General features: G+C 44.9%; 1 protein-coding gene across 1 annotated transcript; it reads right to left on the bottom strand.

Moving 5' to 3' along the window:
- Positions 1 to 1,002: 1,002 nt before the first annotated feature.
- On the bottom strand, positions 1,003 to 25,149 carry GPT2 (glutamic--pyruvic transaminase 2). The gene is made up of 11 exons (XM_065028561.1): positions 24,555 to 25,149; positions 15,536 to 15,625; positions 13,977 to 14,085; positions 9,892 to 10,025; positions 7,741 to 7,984; positions 7,058 to 7,137; positions 6,353 to 6,489; positions 5,502 to 5,676; positions 4,378 to 4,533; positions 3,341 to 3,453; positions 1,003 to 1,429 (listed from the first exon to the last, which is right to left on the bottom strand). Exons 1-11 carry the CDS (start codon positions 24,921 to 24,923, stop codon positions 1,339 to 1,341), a joined length of 1,698 nt encoding a protein of 565 aa, XP_064884633.1. The 5' UTR covers positions 24,924 to 25,149; the 3' UTR covers positions 1,003 to 1,338.
- Between the last annotated feature and the right edge of the window lie 1,001 nt (positions 25,150 to 26,150).

Raw genomic sequence — 26,150 nt, 5'->3', positions numbered from 1 at the left:
GCTAAATAGTAACTCAATGACTAGATTAAATGAGATATGCTTAATCAATAAACTCCATAATGCTGAGCCTAAGGCTGACAAATGCTAATGCTTTGATGGCTGAACGCTGGAACTCTGTTCCTTCAGGCCGTTATCAGTGCCAGCAGAAGGGTCCAGCTCTAGAGAAACAAGGAACGGAGCCGCCTCTTGTTGTGCAGGGACAAGAGCACGGCTTAGTAAAGCACTACAGCTGTCCTCCTGCTGTACCCCTGCTTTGGCGCGGGGTTAACAAGCACTCAGGATGGTTCAGCCAGCAGTATGACGGGAAGATTCACAAGTGAGCTGCACTATCGTTCTCTTTACGCTGGGCACAAGACGTTTTCCTTTAGAGACCTACTCGTCCATCAGAACCCCCAGCACCGCCCCTGGTGACAGCAGCTGTTGGTCCTTGCCCGCTCCAGCTGGCATGTAGCTCCAAACAAATGTTCTCCATAGACAAAGCGCTTCTGAAATAGTGCTGTATTGTGGGACTAGCAGCACTCGCATCTGCTTGGAAACAGGAACTTCTTATGTTCCATGTGTATAAAAGCCGTGAGTTAACAGGAGACTCGTGGCATTGTCACCAGAGGAAGCGTTCAGTGCTGGGATAACGTGTTGAATAGCAAACATTCCTCATTATATTTCAGCTTCATAAAAACAGGGTTCAGGCAGACACCGTGTTTACTCCTGTGATAAAAACTATCTGTTCCACTCATTATGCTGTGATGGCAGGAATCATTTTAACAGAAGTTCAAAGGCATCTCTACACATCAGCCGAAGATTTGTTTTCTTCGATAAGCACGCTGTACCCACATGCTTCATCACATTTGGAGAACACTTCATACTTAAGAACAACAACAAAAAATTAAACCAAACAATACCTGTAATGTAGGGGTTTGAGTTTTTGTTTAGTAGAATTTTAAGATGCTCCCAGCTAAACAATTGCTCTTGGCATTTCTGTTTCGTGAAAAAAAACCCAACAAATCACACAACAGCAGCAATTTTAATGATCAGCTCCCTTCCCCAACCTAAGTTCACAATGTAACTTCCAATCAAGGCACAAAATCATTTACTGACTCTCTCTTCTCACCACTTTCTTTACATTCTCTCCTTCCCCTTAAAAAAAGAGTTGGCGTAACATTGTCTTCTATACCAGACATTAAATTTAATAGTCCAGTACGTTGTAGCAGTATCTGAGATTGGTTCTATCTATTTTGAATTTCGTTAAATTAGATGAGCAGCACATTCCCAGCACATCTTTGTTTCATTTCTGCATTTGCCTCGAAGGGGACGGGATGAGGGAGAAAAGCCACAGTAGTTTCATGCATATTTTTCAAGAAACTTTATGTGGAAGTCTTTCAGTTTCTCCAGTAGGATCTTCAGCTTCTCTACTGGGGGAAGAACGGTCATTCTGAAAAATAACAGTTAGAAGAGGAAAAGAACAACTCACATGATCTTCAAAACAAACTAAACCATGATCTTTGCACAGATCTTGATTAATGTCAGGGCACAGCTAGGAATGTGTTCAGTTTAATACCTGTTCTGATGTAATTGTCTTATTTTCTGCATTTATGCTTTACTTGAACTAAACTATTATACTAGAGAAATTTGTTTCAATAGGCTAATATATAGGCACTCAAGAATTGTTATTTTCTGCTGAGTGATGAAGAAGGTTATCAGTAAGAAATCACGGCAACTCAGTTTCCATATTTGGGGCAGTTACTCCAAATCCTATCCATTTTTTTGAGCTTCAGGGGCGGGGAGTTCTGAGTAAATGCACATTTCTTTTTGAATTGAAAACTTAATTCAGAAGCATTAAAACAATGAAAAACGCCACAGTGTTAGTTCCTTTTTTTCCTTCTTCTGCATAATCTGAGAATCACATGGAGCGTGTATGCGAACCTCTGCAGGGCCTACAGAATGAACTGGTTTTGCCCAGACATCCCCAGCTCTGTGCTGCAGAACCACCGTGGCTAAAGGTCCCCTCGCTTATGTTGCTTCAGACCAAACAAGACTAAACTCCCTGATAAATTCCAGATCCCGGTGGCTCAGATGCAGTAAAGTGCTGTTTACTGGAAGTAAAAGCAATGGAGTTTATGTTCACAACATGAGATTGGAAGATTTAGTCCAGCATCTTGTTTCAGTTAAGCGGAGAGTTATTTAGTGTGTTTGAAGAGCAGATTTATAGTGAAGATTCTGCATCTTTCATGCAGTTTCTCCATATGAAAACACTGTTTAATCCCCCCCCCAGAAGAAAGTGGAGCAATATTTGTAATGCCTTAGCAAACTTTAAGATTAGAGTATAAGTTACTATTATTGTTTGTGTTTGTAGACAAGGCATTTCAAATGCCTGAGTATAAAAACAGAATAAAACTATGTCAGCAAGAATCCCAGAGTGTCAGGAGTTGGAAGGGCCCTGGAAAGCTCATCCAGTGCAATCCCCGCATGGAGCAGGAACACCCAGATGAGGTTACACAGGAAGGTGTCCAGGCGGGTTGGAATGTCTGCACAGAAGGAGACTCCACAACCCCCTGGGCAGCCTGGGCCAGGCTCTGCCACCCTCACCCCCAACAAGTTGCTTCTCATCTTTCAGTGGAACCTCCTGTGTTCCAGTTTGCACCCATTGCCCCTTGTCCTGTCACTGGTTGTCACCAGAAGAGCCTGGCTCCATCCTCCTGACACTCCCCTTTCCATATTGATCCCCATGAATGAGTCCCCCCTCAGTGTCCTCTTGTCCAGCTCCAGAGCCCCAGCTCCCTCAGCCTTTCCTCACACGGGAGATGCTCCACTCCCTTCAGCATCTTGGTGGCTGCGCTGGACTCTCTCCAGCAGTTCCCTGTCCTGCTGGAACTGAGGGGCCACAACTGGACACAATATTCCAGGTGTGGTCTCCCCAGGGCAGAGCAGAGGGGCAGGAGAACCTCTCTGACCTACTGACCACCCCCTTCTAACCCACCCCAGGTACCATTGGCTTCCTGGCCACAAGGGCCCAGTGCTGGCTCATGGTCACCCTGCTGTCCCCAGGACCCCCAGCTCCCTTTCCCCTACACTGCTCTGCAACAGCTCGTTCCCCAACTTACACTGGAACCTGGGGTTGTTCCTGCCCAGATACAAGACTCTACACCTGCCCTTGTTATAGCACCTTAAAGCCTGAATAGCTCATCTAGCAGACCAGGCCTTTGACCACAGAAAATGTCCAGCAGAAAGAAGGACAATGTAAACTGAAATAAAAATCCTCATATTTAATCAGAAGAGAAAGTACTGGGCTGGTACTTCTTTGCTTCTGACAGTTCATTTGACTTGAAACAAACAGAAATGGTACCTGAAATGGTAGGTTCCTTCTCTTTGGCCAAATCCACTTCCAGGTACGACACATATTCCAGTCTCTTCCAGAAGTTTCATGCAATAGAACATATCAGGTGCCATTTTGTGAGCCTAAGGGAAGGATGCTTCAGAATTATTGAAGTCAAAACATAACAAACATATAGAGTTTCATGACTGCTTTTCTTCCTAAAACATTATATTATTAGTTTCTTCTACTTACTAAAGAAGATGAATTATTCCTAATGGGACAGTTCACACTGTGAGTTAAAGAACAATACTCCATGGAGGAACAAGGCTGGAGAACCTACACAAAACTTTCACGTCAAAAGAAAGGGTTTAGATATTTTTTGTTTTTCTCCTTGACTTGCTCGTAACTTTTTGTCAAAAGTCTCAAAATTGTACTTACAAAAATCTAAGCCACTGACATTTGACGAGATCAGATTAATTTGAGAGCTGTGTGTTCTAGTGCCCTTGGCAGTTACTATATTTCCCCTGAATTATCCCCTGACTAGAAAGTCCCCTGATTAATAACTATGGAAGTTCTTAAATCCGTGCAGGTTATGTATGCCTAGTCAAACAGCTGAAAACCAGCCCTATTTTTGTCCTCAGCTATGCTGATAAAATTCCCTTTAAAAAAATGAACATTACACATTAGGTAGCAGAGCTCTAGTTAGGAACAAAACCACTTGCCATTTAGCAATTCAGCTTACTGACCAATATCCAATCAGGCATTGTACAGAAGTCAACTTTGTGAGGAAATCTCCAGCGATTTGCCCACCCTATGACTTAATCTAGTAAAAACCAACATCCCGGCTCAACATTCTCACCCTGGACGTCACCACTGTGACGAAATGCTCTGTTTTGTTTTCCTCTCTTAAAATAAAGGCCATGTTATATTTAAGATCATACGTAGTCACTGAAGTACTGCTTTGTAACCACGTGAGCTTTATCTCTGGAATAAAAATGAATCATTGGAAGTGGCGGGCACAAGTGTGTGAAGTTTAAAATGGACTGGGGTAAGAATGAGCGACTGACCTTTGCTTCCTCAATGGCTTTGGAAGGAATAAAGATGCGTGGGAACGCGTACAAGGCTCCTTGGAGGGGATTGCAGTTAATCCCCGGCACCGTGTTAAACATGTCTTCTGTCAGCTTGGCTTTTTTGGCAAGGTTGTTGAGAACAGACTCCTTCTCCTGTTCGAAAGGAAGGTGTTCAGCGTGACATAGTTGAAGTGGCAATAAAAACGCCAGAGAAAATGAAGACGCTTCAAGGAGCCTTCCCTGAATTAAGTGCTTTTTGGGCTTTGCTGAGCAGAGGATGTTCGAACTCCAGCCCTGCAGCGGTGCAGAAAGGCATCGGCAGGATGGGGTGGATGGAGTCTCTGTCTGAATGTCCTTCCTTCGGAGCATCCGCTCTTGGCTGGATTACAGACCATGTTCCTCTGCTTGTTTGATCTGACTCAGTACTGTGATTTCTGAAGCCGGATTCAGTTTCATTTTTACATGTGAGAAACTATATACTTTAATACAGAGCACTATGTTATTCAGTATATAGAGGCACTGGATACCTGAGAACAAGGCTGATTTTATAGTTGTACTTAAACTTACATTCCTATTCAGATTCTAGTAAAAGCAAATCTTTTAGTAATTATTTTGTCACGCTAAACACAGGAGAAAAGTTGAATTTATCAGCCTTCCGCTTCCTCCCAGCAAAGCAGGAATCTCAGCCATGGTGCTAAGGTGTCTCACCGTTTCTCACAGGCCCGTGTTATCTAACAGAGGTTCTACTCGTCAAGCACACAGGGTCAGTAAAACAATTTGTGTGATGTATGTGCTTTTTCTGCACCACGGCTGCAAGTCACTTGAGTGTATTTACGTTTAACCTCCTCGCCATTCTCGCACAAGAAAGCTGATCTTATAATGCCGCCTTAGCTTTTTTTGGCTTCTTAACAAAGGAACCACAAAAGGAATTAAAAATATTTTAAAGGTAGTCATGTTGGGTTTAAAATGCCCTGCATCGTTCTGTAAATTGGTGTTTTTGCAGGATTGTCCAAGAAGAAAGGACAAAAGTTTGGTCTCTGTGCGTATTTTGAATTTTTGAGTTCACAGTACTTAGGATAGGATTAGGAAAAGCACAAAAGAACAGGGATGTTCTTGCTGACCTTTACGAACTGTGAATAAGATTCTTCTCCAGGTACTGGAGGATTCACCACAATATCCATTGCTGCTTGTCCTGAGACGGGAGGACAAATGCGAACGGAAAGCAGCTTAACAAGCTGTCCTTTAATTTCTGGGTGCAAGTTAATGACCTCCATGTAACCTCCTCTGTAGCCACATCTGTGATTAAAGTGAACAGAACAGATTGGTTAACTGGAAAAGCCACGAAAATAACTGCCCAAGCGGAAAGACAATTAATGAGGATCTTACAGTATGGAAGACCAAGGTTGTTGAAAGAGCTGCTATACTGCTAATGTTTTAAGATGGAACTAAATGATTTGCCATTAAGCTCTAGTGCCCCATACAGAGAAACTCGTGTACACGCAGCTTCCCTGACAGCCAAGGTAACGGTTCACTTGGATTCTCCGCTCTTCAGAACAAGAGCATATGGCTACAGCAGCTTTCATTTATTCAGAAAATTCTTTTTCTTCTACCTCTTCCTCCCCAAAACAACCAAACCCAAACATTATTTGTAACTTTAAATGTCCCAGTGACTCTTGAGCTGTTGCTGGAGACTGTATTTTCCTTTACCACAGGCTGGTTTAGGACTGTAGGATTTCATCTTTGTGGAACCGAAGCATTAGGTGTCTGAAATAAATACACTTATTATTTGGTACTTTGAAAACCGCTAAGCTAATCCATTACACTGTGCTTTAAATGCTTGCTTTCCTTTTCTTAATAGTTTTTAGTTAAAATTAATAGGAGACAGTGGATTACCTTTGGGTCACTAACACGCAACGGCTGTCCAACCAGATTAATGAGGAAGATGAAATAAAAAAAACTAAAGCAGACTTACTCGCCCATGTATCCCTTAGAGGTGGAGTGAAAAGAGGCCAGCTCAACATTGTTATAGTACTCGGGTCCCATCTCATACAGAATCTTTTTGAAGGAATGAAACTGGCATCCTTCAGAGTACACATTGTCCTGGTAAACCTGAACAGTCAGAAGACGTTAATGTGCTCTGTCCCCTGGCTGAGGATACGCGCTGCCCTTTGGCAGCCACATCCGAACCCAAGAAACAGCCGGAACACCCAGAACTTAAAGCGGGTAGAAGACACAAGGTTCTTTGTCAAGTAATAATTTCTGTAATTATACATTTTATCTCATGTGGCCATACTTAACAGTTTAGCCTTTGGAAGAACAGTGAGCTCCTTTGTATAATTTAACCTTTACGAGTATGTTTAAATTGATTTTCCTTCTGTTTCTTTCATTTGGAGTGGCCTGAGTATTACACAGGTTTTTAGGTCAGTTCCAGCAAAGTTCCTCCTTGTGTCTCCTGGCTTGTGTCCCCTACACTTCCTCTCTTGTTCAAATCCAGATCAAGCCACCTCTCATATTAATCCTCTGATATTAAGAATCTTGCATGTTTGTTCATGTCTTAATATGATAACAGAGAATTCATTCTCTGTACTTAAAAAAATGCCAGTACCACACATGGAACAAAATTACACCACATATGCGTACTCTTAGCTGTGCTTTTGAGAACAGAATATTCCCTTACCTCATCAGCCAGAAGAAAAAGTTTCTCTTCCCAAGCAAAGTGTATCACATCTTCAATGCACTTTCTGCTTTGCACCTGCCCTATAGTTTGATTTTTAAAGCAAGAAGAAAGTTAGTGCAGCATATATATACAAATCTTTTAGCCCTGACCTAGTTAAACTACTTTTAGCTTTTCAATAAGACATCCCTCTTTCTTAGGAAAGTGGTATTGAATTTTGGAATTCAATTCATTAAGTGGGAATTTAAGGTACATTTTTGGAGGAATTCTATTTCACGGTAACTTAGTCCATCTCAAGCAAAGGAAGTGTGAGATACAGTAATCAATAACTTATTAAGAATGCTCTGTGCAGAAGTGATCATTTTAAATCCTCACATGCATGATGGTTAACTGGGAGCGAGTTGCTCACCAATCAACCTCAACTACTCAAAAAAAGGTCATTCCACGTGTCTGCAAAAGTGAACCGAACCCACTCCCTCTCTTCCCAAATCCCTGGAGGGCCACGATATTGAAAATAAGTTTCTAAAGTACGACATGCTGCCCTACTTAGAGCACTGATCTCTAGAATTCAGCTTCCCACATCTGATGTGTTTTTAGGATTTGCCTGCAATGTCAAATGAATGAAAGATGACAAAAAAACCCAAAAGGATCTTAAACCCCATCCATTTAACAAAACTGCTCTAGACCTGTGGGATTTCCAGGGTTGATGATGCAGAGCACTTTGGGATTGCAATATGCCTTCGCTTCATTCAAGGAACGGCGAAGTTCGTTCACATACAGAGCCCAGCAATTTTCTTCATCCAAATAGTAGTTCACCTGAATAGCATTCAGTTCAGATATGACTGCTGAATATAAAGGATATTGTGGTATAGGGATCATGACTCCTGTTCGGGATTTCCCACCTCCTGAGACCAGGATCTTTAATATTGTCTGGGGAAAAAGTAGGAATTAGGAAAAAAACACTAGTCACACACCAGAACGAATAGTATACTCTAGAATAATTAAAAGTATACTCTAGAATAAGATACTCATCTTCCTCCTTAAAAAAATCTAGAGTTAAGGTAGCAGATTTCTATCCCAGAAGCATACAGTCACTTTATCAAAGGGCATTCATCTGTTTCAAGTTAAGTCACCGGCTGAGTGAGGATGGTCCCGCTCAGCTGAATGGAATTCCTCGGCATTTCACGGCTTCTAAAGATCGGGTCTGATCAACTCCAAGATGTAGGAAAACGCTCTGAGCACAAGGCAAGAAGGAAAGCTGCAAGCAGGATTATCAAGATCATGATTTTTCTACCGTGCCCAGTTGTAAGCAAAGAAGCCTCAGCTAGCTGTTGCTTGTTGCCTTCCACTCCTTTTATCTCACTAAACCCAAGAGGCCAATAAATAAAACCAGCAACTACCAGGGGGCCTGTGAAGGTTCTCCTTTGGCACTGAGAGCCCTGGTTTAGATTAGGAGCAATTGTGGCCAGGCGGGAACAAAACTAGAGACTCACATTATGGCTTCATTTTAAAGTAACAGAAGACACCAAAAGTCTGCATGTCTTGGGATGGAAATCTAATGTATCATATGTAGTTTACACCCAGAAGATACAGACAGAAAAGTAATGCTTGTGCTAAGGTCAGCCCAGAGGATTTACCTGTGTCCAGCGTCCATGGGTGTCTGTGTGTAGGCCATTTACACGTGAATTATAGAAAAGGGTGCATTTGGTGCAGGAAATTGGGCCTTTATAATCAAGGGAGAGCTCTGAAGTACAGGTGCAATCAAAGCAGGCGTCCTTATCAATATGTGATTGATAGCATAAACCCAAAAATATCTCTTCAGATATAACAGCAGTATCCTCTAAGTTCTCGTTGGTTCTAGAAGTCTGCCTCTCATCACACACTAACTCAGCTGCTAAACTAATGATTTACAATCAACATAATTATGTACCCACCACTGGTTTAAAAATACCAAGCATCCAAAATGTATAATCAGGACCAAATGCAAATTTAAAAACTCTTTTAACACCCTCTGTCCCCCACATTATGAAACAATAGTCGTTTTATCCTTGGAAGTGCCAAATAATGAGACTCATTGTCCTGCTGCATTTTCAACACTGGGCACCAGAAACTCTGGAAAGCCAGTTCACTGGAGACATCTGGAGAACTGTTCATGCCAGAGCATGTTATTCGGAACCCTGCCACTAGATGTCATAAAAAAACCCAAACCAAACGACAAAAAAAAAATCCCTCAGCTATAAAAGGCTGCCTTAATAAAAGCAAAGAACTGCTGGTTGTTTTAATATCAGGAGATGTGTCTGTGTAAAGGCAAAAATCTTGTCTTAACTGAGGACCATCTTTGAACCTTGGCTGAAGCCAAAACCTGCAGTTTTTCCCAAACAAGCTACCGAAAGAGATGTTGGGGACCTTCCCTGGCACTGATCGACACCAGCAGAGAGTTTCCCGGGAAGAAGAGCTGCTGAGGGTTCCCACCTCCAAGGTCATTCCCTCTTCTCTCTGCCACCGAGTCATACCCTCTAATCTTCAGTGCTTATGTATCTTAACCATTATTCAGCCTGGGTGGTCTGAATCTCCTAAATTTATACTCAAGTTTATACTGCCTTTACAAAAGGTACAAGTTAATGTATATTAAGAAACTTTGTCTCTATGTGCCAGTTTCTCAGCTGGCATCTTACATCCCCATAACTGGGTGTAGGGGATATCCACTTCATGAGATCTCAGCATCTGTCAGATCAAACTCACAGGAGTTTCTGAGACCCGATCTTCAACAGAGATCTGTTATTTCCAAAGGTCACTGACAAATTATAGGTTATACCAGGTTTAATTTTAATGCTTACAGCAATTCCATCACTTGCCCCTGTGGTAAGATAGATGTTATCTGGGTCTGCAGGAACCCCTCCATCTCTTCTTTCAATGTATGCGGCAACATCTTCACGGATGCAGTTTATCCCTTGGCTGGCACTGTAAGAACCTGTAAAAATTAGAGAACAAGAACTGAGTACAGCAAGCCCCACGTTTTCCGTTTGCTGGCAAAACTCCCGAGCTAGTATTATATGAATTCCTTTGTATACATGAGGCCTTGGGATTCTCAGCATTGTTCTTTTTTTCAGGGAAGAGGCAAGGGAGTAGATTTGTTCATAGAACAAAACAATTCATTTGGAATTAGACAAATATAAGTATCACTAAAATAGAAAAACAATATACTGCATTGGTAAAAAGTAGGATTTAAAGGCTACTTTGCAAACTAGGACAGCAATCCTATTTTTACTATCTCCCAGCTGCTTGATTTATGTTGAAAACCTCTTCAGAATGTCAACCAACACCTATTTAAGTAATGGGAACAAGGAACAGAGGTAGCATGTGGAACAGGAAGGAAATTAACTTCTTCAAATCCAGGACAAAACTAAGATTTCTATTTGCAATATCAAAATAATATAATATAATATCGTTTTCTCCCAGAGTCTGAAACCCCAAAAATACCAAAGTGCTTCTCCCTCCCCCACAGCATCTCCCACAACCACTTTTCAGTTACTTGTAGCAGAAACATCTGGGATCACCCCAGTCTATGAACCTTGTGTGCAGTTTACAGAGCACAATGAGCAGTCTTCAGCGAAGACGCAAGATGCCTGTGTGTGTCCTTGTTGAGCACGTGCAACACATAAAGAGTAAAAATAAGCTTAAGCCGAGGTGAGGAATGGATTCAAGCTATGAAGCCTAAGACTGATGGACAATGAAGTGACAAGTGTACATCTAATTTAGAACAGTGTCATGAATCTGCAGAATCTTCTTTGCTTGTTGGGTGGAGTGGAATAATTGTGCCTGACTTAACTCTCATCACTTGGTTATATGCTCGTAGTCTGCCTGCTAATAATTCTGCAAAAGCGTAATTTATAAAGACAAAGAACCTTCGCAAGTACTGCACAACTGCATGGCACGAAACGGTAATTCGGGGCACAAAGTTCTCTGATGTCCTAAACATTTACTTGTACAGCACTGAAAGTTATCCTGGGTCTGTACGTGGGTCTTTGACCTCAGCTAGGAAGCTGCTGTTCAATTAGGAGAACAAACCTGAGCTGTCATTCTGTCTTGCGCGCCACCGAGGGCTGAGTCCCATGGCTCAGTGGGGATATGCACAAGACCCGAATTCAATCTTTGGGTCTTCTACACTTAGTTGTACTCAATTGATAGCTTTGACTAGAATCCATCTGTTTGCACTGTGGGATGCAAATAAACGCAATGCAAACAGCTGCATGTGCATATATTAGATATTTTTATATATAGGAGAGGGGTAAATTTCTCAACTGCTTGGAAAGATCTGACAGTTATTCCATGTGCAAAGTAAATGATGTCGAAGGAATCCCAGAGTATTTGAACACAACAGAAGTTGACAACATATCTGAGCCTGAGTAGCAAGACTCAGTACCATGAGTAGGTTTTTGCCAAACGAACATTCATTGGAAGTGAGGTGGTTCTGTTTCATATCCAGAGTTCAAGATGTTCACAGAATCATTTCAGTTGGAAGACACCCTCACGATCATCAACCATAACTTTACCCAACTCGGCACTGCCCCATGTCCTGAGAACCTCATGTCCGTCTGTCCAACCCTCCAGGGCTGGTGACTCCAGCACTGCCCTGGGCAGCCTGTTCCAATGCCCCACAGCCCTTTGGGGAAGAAATTGTTCCCAGATCCAACCTCAACCTCCCCTGGCGCAACTTGAGGCCGTTTCCTCTGCTCCTGGCGCTTGTTCCTGGGGAGCAGAGCCCGACCCCCCTGGCTCCAAGCTCCTTTCAGGCAGTTCAGAGATCAGAAGGTCTCCCCTCAGCTCCTGTTCTCCAGCTGAACCCCCAGGTCCCTCAGCCGCTCCATCACACTTGTGCTCCAGCCCCTCACCAGCCTCATCGCCCTCCTCATATTACCTTTACAATGAATATATTTAAATAGGCCAGCATTGATGTGAGTACAATGCCTCAAACAGTTTGACTGTATGTAGTGAAGCCACTTCTGTGCTGGATTGATAATTTTTTTGAAAATAAGGTTTTATTGGCACACCACCCAGCACTTCAAGCTATGTTAAATGATCGGTGTTTGGAGCTTTGCTTTTTCCCAAGAAAGCAAACTTCTCTTTCTCAGGCACAATGGGCAGCCGTGAGCTGTCACAGCAGCAACAAGGTGCAGGAGCCGCTCCACAGCAGTGGTCACAGCCCTGCACGGGGTGGTACCTGCTCCTGGACATGGGCGAGAAGCCACAAGCCAGTACAGCACACCAGTGAGCTCTACAGCGGCTTCAGTTTTCAGGAATTTAGAGGGACAGTTGTTCTTGGTACATATCAGGAAAAAAAAATCATTTAGACCCCAGTTACTTACAGAACTTCAGTTTACCCACTGAAATTAAAAGTGTGCATTCAGAATGATCGTCTTATTTGAATATTGCAACTGTTTCAGGTCTACTTCCTCAGTGTCTACTGAGCTAATGCAAATTACTTGAAATATTCCATCTTCTGCTGAAAAGGGGATTTTGTACGGAGTCAACACATTTCTGAAATACCGTGTGAGGCTGAATTCCTTTCATTTCACTCCCTGTGGGGCCAAGACCCAGTCTTCTGAGAACTCGCACCGTGTCCCTGCATGTGCAAATCACTACAAAGATGGAGGCAAGATTCAAATGTATCCCCAGTAAGTCTTACATGATAACTAGTACTATGTGGATTAATTGTTCCAAAGTAAGCCAGGAAAGGAATTAATGGAGCTAGAGGAAATTCTTGGTTTTGATAAATGTATTTTTCATGTTCTACACATAGAAACAAAACCAAGGCAAAAGAAGTGAGGCTAAAATGCATTCTGCATTAGGCTGGGTTGTTAAGAATAGCCCAAGGCTGAAATGCTGCTAATGTAACTGCTATTTAGGTTTCATTTTATTAAGTTTCACAGCACCTACTCTCAAAGTGTGGCAGTGCAAACTGGCACTGCAATCACAGACACTAAGGAACGTGCCAATAACTCTAATACGTCCTCTGAAATGTCACTGTTAGCCTACCTGAAAGAAGGTAATTGAGTGTGCCAGATTCTCTGCTGTACTTCTCAGCTGTAATAGTATCTGTAGAGTAGAAATTCTAGTGGCATTTCCCAGGTACAAGTAGGCAGCACAGCTGCTAGATGAGAAAGAATTTGGCTCTTCCATTTCCTCTCTACTGAATACGCGAAGTTTGTACTTATTTAGGTGTATATTATACGTATACACCTGCAGGAGCAGCGGTTGAAGAGCAGAGTGCTCTGGTTCTTTCAAGGGTTATTTTACCTTGGAAAAATAGGGCTTTGACGTCTTCAGTTCAAATTACCTTGGCAGAGTAAAAAGCTGCCACCTTTCCTCTGTGTCGCTTTCCCTCTGCAGAACATTATCAACCTGATACCCCAGTTTGTATCCTGACAAACATCCTCGGACCGATGGTTCACAATTAAGATACACGGCAGTGAACTCAATCAGCTGAGACAGACATACAGTGTTTGATAGCATGGGTACAGGGACATCGTTACAAGGACAGTATCACCCAGAGATGATAAAAAGGTGAACAGATGCACCTGGACTCAGCAGGAGCCAGAGCTCCAGCGTTCACAGAGCCATTCAAACAGTAACACAGCCTCACTAGTACTCTCTGCTGCTTCCTTTTCTCATATAAAACAGCCCAGTATTGTGTTCAGGGCTGTGCCTGGATGTTGTGCTGAGGGCTCTGTAACTGTATAACCCTCTTCTGTGACATTTCTCAGCAGAACTGCTCATGAGCAGCCCGCGCCGTGAGCTCCCCCAGCGCCTGGATCTCGGCCATCTCCTGTTCGACTTGTCATCACACAGAACACAGTTCAGAAATACCGAAACCACCTTTTGGATTCTGATCGCAGCAGGAGTGACTGAAGCAGAGGCTTACCCAGGCTGTTTCCTCCACAGTCCTGCAAGATCCGTCTGGCTCGCTTTTTGGCATCTTCTGGAAAACTTGGGCTGTCCAACAGGTTTGGGTATGTGCACAGGGCCACTACCTAGGGTGCCAAGAAAATGTGAATTGGCCACTTCTCCGTGGTTATTTGGAGTCGGTAATATTACTGTTAACTTTCCCTGGAAATGGAGATCACAAATACTAGCTAATTTAAAACAAAGGTTAGTGCAGCTGTTTTTTGGCTTTAAGGGTAGTGCTTACAAAAGTGAAGAAATCTTATCAGGTTCCAAGTTCTGCTCACAAAAACCGTTATGGAATTACTATTCGTATTACAGACAGTGAAGACTGGAGCCCAAGTGAGTGATGCGTAGCGCAAACACAGTAAACCACAGTTCATTATTCATATGTTATGTCTAAACAGCTCCATTCTCCACTCTTTGTGTATTAATAGTCCACTTCATTGACAAGAAATCAAGAGCAAAGCTGGGCAATATGATCAAATTTTGAACTCCCAGTTGCATGCTCTAATAATCCTTCCCAAAAATAACTTATTACTAATTTGAATTTGTGGGAAATATTTAATAGAAAAAGAAGTGGTGACATAGAACACAGTAAAAGTAGAAACATGACCTAGCAGAACTAAGTTTATGCAGGAATGCAAGATGCAAAGAATCTAGGCCTTGCTTGAGCTTGGCTTAATTTGTTCCAGTGCCTCTCTCATTTTTGGGCTCACTTGGTGTAACATGGATGGGCTGTTGCCATCCTGTGGGACAACAACTAAAGAATAAATCCACGCGTGCACACAGTCATGGGGAGAAAGGATTTGCCATTTACCCCGCATTTTCTTTAATAACATTGGATCTGAACAGTCTGCAAGGAGCTCTGGTCTCCCTCGTTTGCTGACAGATTGCTGTGTAGGTCAATGTTATCTCATCACCTGGACTCCCAGTTTGACGTGGCTTCGGTTTGTCCTGGAACTCTCTGAACTGACATTCTTATAGACTGTGGATTTTACATATCCGTGTAAGAGATGTTGAGGAAATAGCATCATACCGATTTTAAACCTTGCTTGTGTTTTAGGAATAATATGCTAATGTGGATTCTGTTGTAGTCTTTCCTAAAAGTTATCCTGCCAATTAGAGGTGCAAAATCAAGACCAATACAACTGTTTGCACCCAACTGAGCGCAGATCCTAAAGCATATCGTCAGCTGAAGAAAGGCATCTGCTTTTTCCTTTGAAGACGACCACTTTCCTTTTTAAAGTGCATTATTGAAAATGAATGTGCTGACTGATAACATACAAGTGTCAGGATAAAGTATGGATGGGGAACGATCTGAAAAATAAGGAAAGCTACTGTGTTGAAAAAGGACACTCAGCAAGCACGGTATGGGACTTCATCTCAGAAATCAAAATTGGTAATTATTTATGAAAGAACTATTTAAGTCTAGGTGCATCCAGGGGATCATTTACACTAATACTCACATCAGACAAATTTTAAGGCATTCTCGGTAATCTAATAAAAAATCAAGAATAATATTCTGTAAATTCTTACCTGACGGAGGAAGGTGATTGGTCTCTGCCCCATTGCATGTGCATCTCCAATGTTGGCTTTAATTACTTCAGTAAAAGGTTTTTTGATTCCCTAAAAAGAGATAATTCGGAGTGTGTTACTAGGGCTGAAGCAGATGATAAAGCATTCCTCTTTTTTGGTATCCGTCACACGGCTGTAACTAAGCAGTGCCTCAGAGCAGATGTAGTGTTTAATGTAAAGCTTAATGCAATTCTTGTACAATACTGCCATAAATCTTCAATGCTTTACAGAAATGGTGCTGACTGTAACACACCTTTACATGATGAGCGGGCTTTTTTTTTCCTGCTAGCTACAATAAGAGGTTGACCTGCCGGGAATCTACACATCGAAGTAGAAAAGATGTAGAAGAGGCATTTTGAACTGTCAGAGCAACTTGTTTGACACACCTAAGGGAGGGATGGATCAGTCACGAAGCTAAAAAGATCTGAGAGCATTTGAGAAACCCACCAGCAAAATGAACCCCAAGACCTTTAGTACTTTTAGAGTAAAAATTCTGCCTGCTTATTAATTTTCTATTTAGATTAAATACTCATTGTGTGATGACCCCACTTTTCCATATACAGACGTTTTGCAAAGTATATCATAGTGAGGCCCTATATGGTAAACAGCAGAAGTGCTAAAGAATCATCATGAATATTAAAAAGCTTCCTAATCTCTGCAATCGAAACAAACAGCCATTTTTCCTATGAGGAGCTGAACACATCAGGAGAGCAGAGGGAAAACGGCTGCTCAATGTTGATTAGCAATCACAGCTCTTCAAAAATCAACATAAAATAGGGGAAAAGAGGCAAGGAACTGACAGAAAACAATCACCACCACCCGCCATTGATTTAAATAAAAAATATTAACTGAAAGTAAAGGCCAGCATTACAAGAAGAATAAATGACGTAGGCAAGAACAAATTTATAGCTTTTCTAATGTATTTTTAAGTATCAGAGATGGTAGGGAAGCCTTCTAACAGTGACAGAATTTTCATGTGCACCAATGAACTACAAAATTAGAGCAATCAATTTTCTGTACCCGATCACATATACCAGCCTGCTCCGGCTGTGGCCTGAGCCCACAAGGCCTCTTCAGGGCCCAGGTATCTATTGCATGTTCTTGGCTTTGGATATAGAACATGCAGCTGACAAGTCTTAACTCATTTTTGCTCTTCTACGTGTTACGTGTTGGGTTACGTGTTGGGCTTCGACAACAGAGGCAGCTCAGATGTGCAAAGATAACACAGACTGAAGCGCTAGCGGTCCCCAGGGATCCAAACTGGCAGGTATGCGAGATCCGGAGGTTTGCAGCCGTGTGCCAGGGCTGAGAGATGACGTGAGAACCTGATTCAAACCCCCACTACACCTCAGTCCACTATAGAACTGGTGGCACTTGCGTTTTAATTTTGGAATTAAACAGGTAGTTAGAAATGGCACTAAAGCAAGACAGCTGGACTTATGCGATCCTGACTCAAAAGGGTCAAAATTTATATGGCCTTAAATTTAGCAGGAATTGAAAAAAACATTCACTTAACATAATTGAAAGTGACACACTGACTCTGTCAAGTCATTTGCTTTTATGTTTGCTGATCTAAGTGAGTGCCTAAATAAGAGTTGTATTTCAACCTTAAATAAAGAATTAGCAGTGGGGATGCCAGATAAAGCTTACAGTTATCTGAGGCTGAAGTTTGGCAATTTATGAGAAATGCAAACAGCTAGAAATTGGTTCTCTTCAAACTCTGGCGTCCACTGATAGCACAACATCGTTTCCTTCTAACTAACAAATCAGCAAAGAAAAGAAAGATGCATGTAGAAGGATAACAAATTCAGTTTGTTCAGTTTGTTTAAGAAAAATTCCCTCAGATTTTAGTTGCATTTGGTCCTTCTTACAGCAAACTCACCTGATTCCCGTAGTAATACAAATTTGTTAATTAATAAGAGATGCCTTAAGGTGGGCAGTCTGAAAAATGTAGCAGCTCTCAGCAGATGAAACAGAAATACCCTGTTTTACCAGATTAAAAACAGAACAAGCAAAACCTCTAATAACATAAATATGTCAGACAAATTGGATGTTTTTTGCACACAAACACTATGGTGATCTGCGATAAAAACCAGTTGCTTCTTTGGTTAGTGAAATGCTGAGAGGCACCCTGCATTTCATAACGCACCTTTGGAGCCTTTATAGTGGTACAGCCTTTACAACAAAGGTAACAGCTCTTTTCAGTGTCTGTGTCAGGTGTATTGTAAATAATATTGTAGCTTTTTAGCACTGATGCCGTCCCGATCTCTGCTTGTGCCCAACTCGGTGCTTGTGCCACCGCTGCCTCTGGGCACCGACTGCGGGCACAAAACCATCACCTGCTCCACAAACCCCACACAACCTTTGCTGCTACGGTGGCTGATCTGGAGAAAACAGTAAAACACAGGTAAGGGTTATGTCACTGTGAAACCCTGGTAGAGACAGAACAACCAGGTTTGCTGCGTTGAACACACTGTTCCCACACAGCCGCTCAAAGGCCCATGGTCCTCTTGATTAAGTTGTATTTCTTGGTCTCAGCTACAAGAGCTGTTGCCCTTTTATCTTTCAGAAGAGTGATGCTTTTAAATAGCTGGGGCCTGACAACGCGTTAACACCAGCAATTGTTTAGAACCGCTTGCATCAGATTCACTATATCCCCTCCTAGTGAAATCTAAAAGAGAAAAATTGTTATGACTTCTTAGTGTTTTTCTCATCTTTTTCCATTACGTGATTTCCAGTCTTTCTATGGAAAGAAGGAATATCAGAAATAGTTCAGACTTAGTTTCGATTCCTCCAGAACAACAAGTCCCATCTTACCGGTTCAGGAAGATGGAACGGGGAACAGTAACAGGCAAGAACAAGCGTCCCATGCTAACGAGTCAAAGTTTCAAAGCAGGAATATCAGGAGCTGGCACCAAGGGGAATGCAGACAGTGCCGGTGGCCCTGCAGATGAGTTCAGGGTGGAATTCTGCTGAAACCCCTACGACAGTGGCATTAGTCATGGTGACTTGTGCTGAGGTTGCTCCTGTAGTGGTGGCACTGGTGTGTGTGAGCATCCAAGGGAAGATGAACGCCAAATACCTTCTGGAAGGTGTATGAGAAGATCTACATGAGAGGAGGGAGTGTGGGTGTGATGTTGATAACCTCAACGTCAGGTTGTGGAGCAGCAGCAAAAGTGCTGCAACAGGACACAGCTTGTTAGGGCAGGATTTGTTTCACTGCGGAGGGTGAAGCAGTCTGACCATGGCAGCAACACGCCTGCGCTGAGACACCAAGGAATGTACCCGAGGAGAAGAAACCAGGCCATTGGAATTGTTTTGCCTTCTTCTAGTGACAGAGAGCTGCCCCCCGCCACCCCCGCCACTTCTCTGTCTCTCTCACACTCTGTCTCTCATATTGTGTCTCGTATTCGTCTCTCGTGCTCTCCCGGTGTGCTCCAGGCCGTCTGACGGGATCGCAGCGGCCTGGGCCACAGCAGAGATTTGGGAGAGGGGAACTTGCAGAACAGGAACTCTAACAACAACCTGGGGAGCAGTAAGTACCAGAATGATACTCGTGTCTGCTGGAGAGAGTATGAACCACATCAAGGAGAAAACCCCATCCCCAGCCCTACAAAACAACCACTGCTACGGCCTTTGGTGGCACCTCACGCTGTCCTAACAACAGGACTGATCTCCATCTTGGGAACAAAGCCAATGTCTTGCCAGTCTTTTGAAATTGTTAGCAGAGGGATTCATTGTAGCAGCCTTTTTAAAGCTGAAGAAGCCATCTTGCACTTTCAAATTCAGATGTAAAGCAGAAAATATAAAAATGTGTTGCTTTTTTTGAGGTGCTGTCTTCTTGATAATGAAAGGATTTTAATGGAATAAAGGAGTCTCCCCAGATTCGGAATAAGCTCTTTGGAAATTAGTTCCTTCAGCAGTTACTTCTGTGTCTCTCCTCAAAGGAAACAGAGACTTTTAAAAGACCAGATTAAAAGCTTCTGAAACCTGAAGCAGGTCAGACAGGATTATTCTAACAGCTGTATCAGTGTTCGAAGTATCACACAAAGTTGGGAGAAGGGATTTTCATATGTGAACCAGAATTAATTGGTGCAAAGTCAATAAGAATCTTGATGTGGATAACCAGGTTTGGAGAAGCCTCCTCTTCCCCAAGACATCACCATGGCCTTGGGAAATGCAGCTGGCAAGGAGGACAGTATGGAACGATGAGCTGTCTCTTAAGGAAAGGGTCACCATGCGAAAAGTGTCGGGAGAATTATTTGATCGAATAAACTATACGATAAACTGTCCCAAAGAACCAACAGGAAGGCAGGTGCCAGCAGGTGCTTTGCCTCTCTGGAGTTTTGGTGTGCCCGCTGGAGGTTCCTTTTCCAACGGTGCTGTCTAAGGATGCTGGAAAACCAACATAACACCGTGCCCAGACCGACTAAAGAAGGGTCCAAGCTGACCTAAAGCCGCCTGTGCTAACGTCTTCAGCGAATTTCCAAGGAAAACCCTCAGTCTGGAGACAGGCTTGTGTGATTTGGATTTGGCAATGAATAGGAAAGAACTGAAAAGGGTTCCCTTGAGGCGGCCATGAAAATGTGAGGTGCCCAGAAGAGCAACGTGGTATTTCAGCTCCTTCTGAATTTCAGAATACGTCTGCTCTTGGCTGCTCCTCATCGCTTTGCTTTCATTGCCATTGCTTTGTGATCATCATGGGGCAACAACTTCCCACTGTGAAACATTGTGCTCTTTCCATGGCACAAGTCAAGCCTGGTTTTGCTGTGACTTGCACAAACAAGCTGTCTAATCAGAGAGCTGGCAAAACCAAACATTTTGGCATAGCTGAGATCTACACTGTGGTAGCCAAGTTGCTCGCTTCTCTTTTTTAGTTCTCTCAAAGGGCCAGGCAAGCACTTACTCAGAGGCCCTGAAAGCCTGAATGAGCATTCCAACCTTTTTATTGTAACAGCTCACAGCAGAAAAATAAACCCGACCTGCTTAGCACAGAGCAAGGCTTTGAGTCTGTGTTATGCCTGTGTAATTCAAGCTGACATGAAGTGTTGCTGGAAGGAAGGAAGGAAGGAAGGAGGAGGCAAATTCTGGATTTTGACTTGAAATGGCAATGGCGACTTGCATGCCCCCTAATACCAGATGAGAAAATCGGTGGGGCTGGCCATTAACCGGCAGATCTGACCCAGAGATTACAGAACAGGAGTTGTCCTCAAGTCACTTTTGTCTTATGTTCAAAGTGCATTTGCATTCAGAAATGTTGCCTATATGAAGAAAGAAACAACATATATGAAGAAAGCCCTGGATTTTAATGTGACTGTAAATTCCAGAATTAAAATACTGTTCCTCAGAAGGAGATCAGACATTAGGACCCTCTTAACTTGAAGTTCTGTTGGAAGAGGGCTATTTTTGAATAGATTTTGCTACTATATTCAACAAGAAAAGGTCAACTGGACCTTGTGGACTGTGTGCTTCTGAACATATGATTCTGGTCACCATACTCTTAAAACTGGTTTTCTTTCATCTTTATCTGCGGTAGTTTTGCCCTGTTAAAAAACATAGGCTTTACTACAGATTCGCTTCCATATGCAAGATATACAGGGAACAGAGGACCACCAGTTCTCTCTTAATGAGGTCAAATGCTCCTGCCTGTAAGATACTTTCTTAGTGTGCACACAGTCACATATTCAAATCAGAAAATTATAGGATGGTCACCCAAGCTTAACACCTTTCGTTACTGAGTGTACCAGTCAATCTTGTCTCTTCCTTGGCATGTCAAATTCTATTTCTGCATGTCATCGTCTAAACTGTGCTTTATCTTCCCACAGCGCCCAGGGACAGTCAGCTCACATTTACAATTAAGTCTCGATTCTAAGTCAGAATTTTCCCTATTTGATTTAAAACTAGCATGAATGTGAAGAAACAAATCACGGGTGTGCACTGTCTATGTAAAGACAAAGCTAGCTCCTTATTACTCACTAAGTGAAGAGAAGGGCTCTGTACAGAGATCACATTATTCTTGCATTGAATTCATGTTGAGGCTAAAATTTCTCGTCTGAAATGTAGTTAAAGTCAATATAGTGGCCACCTATTAGCAAGTCTAAAAAAGGGGGGATAGAAGAAATAGCTTATTTGTTTAAGTTCTATTGAGAGTGTAATAATTTATTAACATATGCCTGTGCTCTAGCTTGCTTTAAAAACCTTCCAGAAACACCAAGGAAAATGGCTGAAGTCAGTTCTTTCTCCCCATCTCACCTTAGTAAGCCAGAATCAGCTCATTATTACCATTAGCAAAGGGGAAATCAGGTTCTCACTTTTGAAGCATGGTGCAATTTCAAAGTTATAAACAAAACCAAACCTCAGGTAAGTGATTCAAGTCAGTGACTTTGCATTAAGATTTCCAGCTGGAAAGACTTAATGTAGATCAAAAACTTGATTTTCCACCTAGATGAGTACAAGTCACAGGCAAACAAAACTCTGGAAGTCCAAGCACAGCCGGCACCACCTGTACTCCCGAGCCGTCAATCTTACTCTGCTTTACCAGAGGGTTCTGACTTGGCCCTTATGCTGGCTCAATCCAGAGCACATCAGCTGAAATGAATGCCTCATTTTGTTCACTTTTTTAAAGAACTATCCCTTCAGTTGCCTTGCTGGAGACTGCTCAAGTAACATTTCAGCCCTTATTCCTCTGCACTGTGGAGTTACAGCTCCTGTTGTAATCATTTGCAGTCAACACACAAAAGAAGCAAGTGCCAGACAGAATAACAGAGGAGCTGCTGTTCAGAATTGAGAGAGCAGGACGAAACTCAGAGAAGACAAAAGCTCACACTGCGCAACAGCCTCGCACGCTGGTTTACAGTCTGCGTAACAGGGTGTAGGTTCCACTGCCATTGACCTGTGCTCACGCAAACTCCATTTCGGACTGAAAACCAGACGTGTAGATAATCTGCAATATTTCAGTTGTACGGAGCCCAGGTACCGCTCAAGGCTGTATACTTTGCCAGCCAGTTTGATTAAACAACAGGAGTAGCAGTATTTTTATCAGAAAGGCAAAGAGGAATGAATAACCTGAGCACTGGGGAAGAAAACAAAGCCTTTCAGCTGCTTCCTGAAGTTGATTAGAGTTCTCTTGTCTCAACTTTTGCAGTAATGCTGTCCCTCCCTGCCAACAGGGAGGGTTGTGTTTGCTTTAGTCATCTTAGAGCACAGTCACATGTTGATGAACACTGGTAGCCACTGATCATATTCCATGAGATTGGTTCAAGAAAAAAAAAACCTTCTAAGTGGAAAATGCCACGCCAGCGGGCACAAAACTGCCATAACAATCTTCTAACAAAGCAATTGGCAATGACTTGCTCTGGCATTTTGTAAAATGTGCACAGAAGTTTATTCTCTGTGGCAGTGACTCAGCTGGGAGGTGCAGTGAGCAGGGGAGTGGGGAGGAGCTGCTGAGGATCCCCCCGTGTTTGTTTTGTCAAGCAAAGCCTCCTGCCCTGGGATGGTAACTTGAACACAGACCCCGTGAGCACACGGGAAGATTGTATACTCTGGAAAACGCACTCACCACAGAAACGAGTCGCATAAAGTCAATGACACCTGTATAAACAAGTTTTAAGGCAAAAAACAAACCAAATGTTCTGAAATTAAATCTCCATCAGCATTCTGAGGTTTTTTAAAGTAGAATTCTAAAAAAAAAAGCTGTTTTTCATAATTGCTGACTTAAGCAATTCATCTATACAATATACAGTGAGTTGAAAACATGCTTCACCTTCTAAAATGAGGGAAAGCCAGTAATACAGAGACCAAAGAATTAAAATAGTCTCTTCTCCTTTGCATTCCTATGGCAGATTTATTCAAAGTACTTCACATCTACTGATCAAATTGGCCTTGCACTACCTGTAGTGACATATTAGCAAGACTTTTAAAAGCAGTGAAGGCAGGAAAGAACATCTGAAATCACAGAAAAGTAACTATGCCAGATGCTTTACACAAATCAAAAATAAGTCAGTGTTCATGCTGTGATGTGAACAGGACAAGCAAAAAGCCACGCCTGAACTGCTACGGGATTTTTTTTTCAATGCTAAGTCTTAAGAAAATGAGAAAAATATCAAGAACAAAATGTAAGCAATGACTGATGTGGATGCTTTATTTAGTACAATTTAGGCCAGACCCTCAGGAGTATCTTGTATCACGCCTCATCGCCCAACTCTCCTAAAAGCCGTAAGCACCTAAGCTTTGGGCAGTGTTACGAAGCGTTTGGGCTCTGAAGGCTTCTCGGCTTTGAGAACCTCAACTTGTGCGACGAAGGGCAGAGCCCGGTCTGTGCGGGCTGCTCGGAGCGCCGGGAGCAGCGGCCGGGCCGGGGCCGCGGGGCCGGCTGGAAGGCGGGAGCTCCACCGCGCCCATGGCCGTTCGAAACGCGCCATCAGCGCGGTCAGTCACCCCCGTGTGGAACACAAAGGCCAGGGGATTGCAGCACAGGGTCAAAGTGGCTGAGGAAGTGTAAACACCGCTTCATGGGGGTGTGCTGGGTCTGCCTCATGCTACCAGTGACAGGCGATAACCACCAGCCGGGGGTCGCGATTCTCCGCTTTGTGCCTCCCACCGCTCCCGCGGGAAGGGTCTCCGGGGCCAGGCACAGCGCGTCCGGCCGCGGCCCCGGGAGCGGCGGGTCGGGACGAAAGCCGATCGTGGGCTGCGCGTTGTGCCCGCGGTACCGGGCACCGGCACCCGGCACCCGCTTCGCTGCGACTCCGCGGGGTCGCGGCTCAGCCCCGCGGGGCTCCGCGGCCCCACCGCCTGCCACGTCGGCCCCACCGCGGGCAGCGGCCCGGCCGAGCCCCCCGGCGCCCCAATCAGCGGCGGCGGCGGCGGAGGAGTGCCCGGGGGCCGGGCCAGGCACCGCGCCAGCGCCGGGGAGCGGAGCCCGCCCGGCTCAGCCCTGCCCAGCCCGGCCGCACGCCCCGGGCCGCGCCCGCCTCACCTTCCGCAGCTCCTTCTCGATCTCGCCGGCTTTAAGCACGATGGGGCCCCGCACTGCATATTCCACCGCCTTCACTTGCGGGTTCATCGACTCCAGCGTCAGGATCTTCTCCCTGCTCGCCTTCTCGGTGATCTTCACCGCGGAGGCCTTGGCAGCGCTGCTCCAGCGCACCGCGTCCCCCCGCGCCGGCCGCGGGAGCCGGGCGCACGGGAGCCGGGCGCACGGGAGCCGGGCACTCGGCGGCCGCGCCGCCGCCAGCCCCGCCGCGCCGCGCAGAGCCCCGTCCTGCCGCCCGCTCCGGCAGCCCCCTGGCCCTCTGCAGCTCAGGCTTGCCGCAGTTTGCCTGGCAACCAAGATAAATCGATGCATGGTCCTTCAGGCGGGTCCCAAAGCACGATTAGGGACGCTGGTGCTGAGGATCGGGGTGTGTGGTAATGGGAGCCGTGAGCTAGCGAGCCGCACACGAGATGCAGTCAGGGAAACGCCGAAGGGCTGGCACAGCTACATGTACACGCTCGATCCTCCCATGTCCAGATCCTGCAAACTTAATTGCAGTGGATCCAACTGATCTTGCAGCGTCGCGATGCCAGCAGAGGAGCAATAGATCCCATCATTGCATCAGAACGGCGCTACACTCCCCTCTCCCCAAGAGAAGTGCCGGCGCTCCGGAAGAGTCCCGGGCAAACCCATCCTCCCGCAGCCGCCCCTGCCCGCGCTGCCGCCCCGCGGGTGCGGAGTGGGATCCCGCGCGGGAGCTGCCGGGCGCTGTAGTTCCCGCAGCCGCGGCTGCGCCTGCCCAGAGCATCAGGTGATGGGCAGGAACTACCGCGCCCACAGGCCCCCGCCCGCCCCGCAGTGCCCGCCGAGCCGGGCGCGCCCCCGCGGGGGGAGGTGCCGGGGGAGCCGGGGAGGGGGCACATGCAGGGGCGGTTCCGGGGGGAGCGGCACAGCCAAGGCTGCTCGGTGCCGGCCCCGTGGGGGGAGCCACTCCCGCCGCCTACCCCCTTTGTCTGCGGTTGTTTTTCTCCTCCGCGGTTTGAGAAATGCGATGTCGACCCCTCTGTCTCTCGGGAAAGCGGCCTCCTGCGCTCATTGCCCGCGGCGGGACGGTGGGGGGACAGCGGGAGGGCTGCAGAGGGGTCACCTCTGGGACTGCAATAGGTCACCCGTGGGGCTGCAGAAGGGTTGCCTGTGGGTTTGCAATGGATCACCCAGGGCTCTGCAGTGGGTGACCTGTGGCTCTGCCGATGTGCCTGTCCCCTGTGGGGCTGCAGTGGGTAGTGTGTTGTGGGGCTGCTGAGGGCAGGTCGGGGCAGACGCTGTGGGGCCGAGTGCCAGCAGCCCGATCCCTCGCCCGGTCACTCTCCCAGAGCAGCATTTGCTCCTGATCCTTGCCTCCCGCAGGAACAAGTCGCTCCTCTTGCACAGTTTCCTCATTGTTTGCAGATGATGAAAATGTTTTTATCTCTCGGGCTCAGTTCGGCTTTCATAGGAAATGACTGGAGATCTGCCATGAAACACAGCAGCAGCAGGATTCAGGGGACAGAGAGGTGAACACTCTCGCCCTCCTCTGCCCCCGGGCAGGAGAAGGCCTGT

Source organism: Columba livia, chromosome 13, assembly GCF_036013475.1.
Source record: "Columba livia isolate bColLiv1 breed racing homer chromosome 13, bColLiv1.pat.W.v2, whole genome shotgun sequence".
Classification (NCBI taxonomy): domain Eukaryota; kingdom Metazoa; phylum Chordata; class Aves; order Columbiformes; family Columbidae; genus Columba; species Columba livia.
This window is presented reverse-complemented; position numbering and strand designations above follow the sequence as displayed.

Excerpts from the sequence above, each read along its gene's own strand:
- GPT2 (XM_065028561.1), bottom strand. The coding sequence starts at position 24,923 with ATGCATCGATTTATCTTGGTTGCCAGGCAAACTGCGGCAAGCCTGAGC. Across the intron at positions 5,677-6,352 it reads TCTAAGGGATACATGGGCGA|ATGTGGCTACAGAGGAGGTT; the intron begins GTAAGTCTGCTT and ends CTTTAATCACAG. Across the intron at positions 3,454-4,377 it reads AAGCCATTGAGGAAGCAAAG|GCTCACAAAATGGCACCTGA; the intron begins GTCAGTCGCTCA and ends TCCTTCCCTTAG.